This window comes from Branchiostoma floridae, chromosome 1 (genome assembly GCF_000003815.2).
Source record: "Branchiostoma floridae strain S238N-H82 chromosome 1, Bfl_VNyyK, whole genome shotgun sequence".
Classification (NCBI taxonomy): domain Eukaryota; kingdom Metazoa; phylum Chordata; class Leptocardii; order Amphioxiformes; family Branchiostomatidae; genus Branchiostoma; species Branchiostoma floridae.
This window is the reverse complement of record NC_049979.1, coordinates 13482393-13485324: the sequence shown is the minus strand read 5'-3', so window position 1 is coordinate 13485324 and position 2932 is coordinate 13482393. Positions and strand designations below refer to the sequence as shown.

The following is a 2932-nucleotide window of genomic DNA, read 5'->3' as shown; positions in this document are numbered from 1 at the left end:
TGTAACTGAAAACTGTTCTCACTGTTCCAGGAGGATGCAGAGATGACCAAATATGTGTGGAGGATGTGTGTGCTGAAGCACAAGTTCTATCGCATCAACCGGGCATCTGTGAGGTCAGCTTTCCTCTAGCTCTGTGGGAATAATATGCTTGACTTGTGTAGTTACGGTACTGTACATTGTTACCAAGAATTATGTTGTCTAGTTATCACTTGTAAAATGTTGATAGGACATTGGCTAGTAATTGCAAGCTTGATACCTTTACTTTTATGTCCCAATGGCATATTATATTTCATTAAGCAAGAAAAAATGTTCATTTATGTTTAAGATTGCTGTGTGCCAAAAAAATGGTGTTATGTAGTAAAGGCTTTCAATTCCATTGGTATAAGATGTTAATAAACCTTTCATCACTACAAAGTAGTTCAGTAAACAAATGAGTCATGTCATTTTTTGCAGCAAAACAGTATGGAACGAAGTGTCGCTGGACGGCCACCGGTCCAACCTGAAGCTGTAAGAAGTAGTTCCATAATACATCATCATAGATACATTCTGGTTCAATTGTATGGACAGCTTGAGTCAGATTAATGTTAGTGTCTTGGCTTCCTGACATGTTTGCAATGATTTAAAAAAGAAAAGGGCTCACACGTAGGTGGTCTTCCCTATAACCTTGCTGGTATGTCTCTTTTAAATCAGTCCATAGTCTGAAGGGACATTTTGCCTGACCTTGTCATGATGTTTTGTGACTTCATTTCTCACAGTGCTCCCCTGGTGAGTGCAGCCAGCCCACTGAAGAGGACCCCCACCATCACCAAGGTCAGGAGTAATCAAGTGATAAGGACTTCCGCTCTCCCTTTCCTCTGTCTCCCCTTCCTTTGACATTCCTAGTCTTTTTTTTTAACCTTGGTGCAGGAAGGTTAATAGAATTTTGCTATGGTCGGAAAACCTTTGTTGTAACTACCTTACTTGCCTTTGTCGTGTTAACATTACTAGTCCCTCCTGATAACCTGAGTGTGTACTAACTGGTACTGGGATAACTAACTGGTACATCAGTGGCATGTTGGGATCCAAAATATTTTGGTAGATAAAATGATATCTGTACTGCCCTGTTGGTTCCCTCACAGAGAGATGAGTAGGATGATAACTGACATGTCTTGTCCTGTTCTCCCACAGAGGGATGCAGCTGGCATGTCTCCTGTCCATGAGGAGGATGAGCAGGATGCAGCAGAAGAGGCTGAACCATCTCCTGGTGACGTGTCATACAACTCCTCCCCCCAGGTCAGCATCGACTATGGTCTATCTGGCAGCATGGACAATGTGCTGTCCAGCAGCACCGAGTATGTCCTGTCCAACAGCACCGACTACCTGCTGTCCAACAGCACCACCAGCGTGGATCGGCTGCGCGCCCACACGCCCGGCGTGCACAGCTACATGAACGGCAGCGTGCCCATGAACGGGAGCGTCTACAACTCCGCCAACTCTCTCAACCATTCGCAGGTCAACATCCACCGCGGTTCCCCCACGTCGTCCAATCCCAGCATCAATAGCAACACTGACGTCTCCAGGGTCGACCTGCGCCCCCAGCTCCCGGCGTACCGGCCGACACCGGACTATGAAACAGCTGTGAGGAATAACAGATTACGGAGTGTGATGGACAGCGGGCAGAGCCAGTCTCTGATCAACCTGGGTCTGTCAGGAGTCTACAACAACCCAGAAACAATGGTGTACAGCCAGCCGGACATGATCAAACATGACCTGTATTCCCAACGGATTGTCTCTTTCCCCCAGGAACGCACCTTTGTGCAGTCCCCAGCGGTGTACAGCCCAAGCCATACAAACACTACCACAGAGACCTTCCCTCTCCACTCTGCGTCATTCTCCCACACTGTCAGCACCCCAGAACTGGCAAAGCCATATGCAAACATGGCACAGATAACTGTGAGTTCAGAGGCCCTTCTCCACCATTACAAGCCCCCACCCCCCTACCCACGGCACCATACCAGCACACCTGATCTGGCCATGCAGCGCTACAAGCATCCTCAGGTACACTGGTCTTGCATCTTAGGCCTATCAAGGATGATTCTATCTTCGTTGTCATTTGATGTAGAAATGCATAGCTGTAATATTCATATAGCTTCTTTTGCCAGGCCAACATAGACGTTCATGTAGATGCCATCTTTAGACAAGTTTGTGTTGCCTGATGCAGTGTCCACAGTTAGAATTCTCTAGTAATTTTACAGGGTATGAAATATGCTTTTTATCCTTTACAAATGTAAATGACCCTTGTGTCCGATAGCAACTTCACTCAATGTCCTTTGAGTTAGCGTGTCAAACGCAGACTGCTAGATGGGCTGTCTGTATTCTTTATTTCCTTCTTACCCTCAAGCAAGAAATTTTGCACATAAAGAAATGCTCTTCTGATATCACTTTTTTCCATCACTTCCGAAGATATTCAGTTTTGTCACTCCTTTAAACTTAGTAACTCTTCCTGTGTTTGTTTGATGTTCAGGTGAGTAACAGCAGCCCTGACCTGCTGCCACGGCGGATAGTCCCGGTCCCCCGTCCGCAGATATTCCAGGAGGACAGCATTCCACTCGTCCACGCCCTGCAGGAGGCCAGCAGGACGCTCGTACGCAGCACCTCCAGCCTGAAGGACGAGCACATCATGCACCCTGCCGTCAGCATCGGGTCCGTTCGCGAGCTGCCCATTCCTGAGGACGGCCCAATCCCACCTCCCCCCTACCCCCAGAACTCTCTTCCCTCCGGAAATGGAACTCTTCTACAGAGAGCAGACGCCATGTTGGATGTTTCTCAGAACTCCATCAGGGCAGCTCCAGTAGAAAGTGCAAATGTGGGCAGACCTTCCGTGCAAGACTCTCCAATAACAAACGGACCTTCCACTGAGGCTGAATCGCCCCATGAAGATGTGACTCCAAGT

At 47.7% G+C, this 2932-nt stretch overlaps 1 protein-coding gene across 1 annotated transcript in view; it reads left to right on the top strand.

Moving 5' to 3' along the window:
* Positions 1-2932, top strand: part of LOC118428847 (tyrosine-protein phosphatase non-receptor type 21-like) — a gene marked incomplete in the record, with an annotated part of 22118 nt that overhangs the window by 14984 nt on the left and 4202 nt on the right. The window contains 5 exon segments of the mRNA XM_035839084.1: positions 31-113; positions 454-507; positions 756-810; positions 1168-2037; positions 2504-2930. Coding sequence (XP_035694977.1) covers positions 31-113; positions 454-507; positions 756-810; positions 1168-2037; positions 2504-2930 — 1489 coding nt within the window.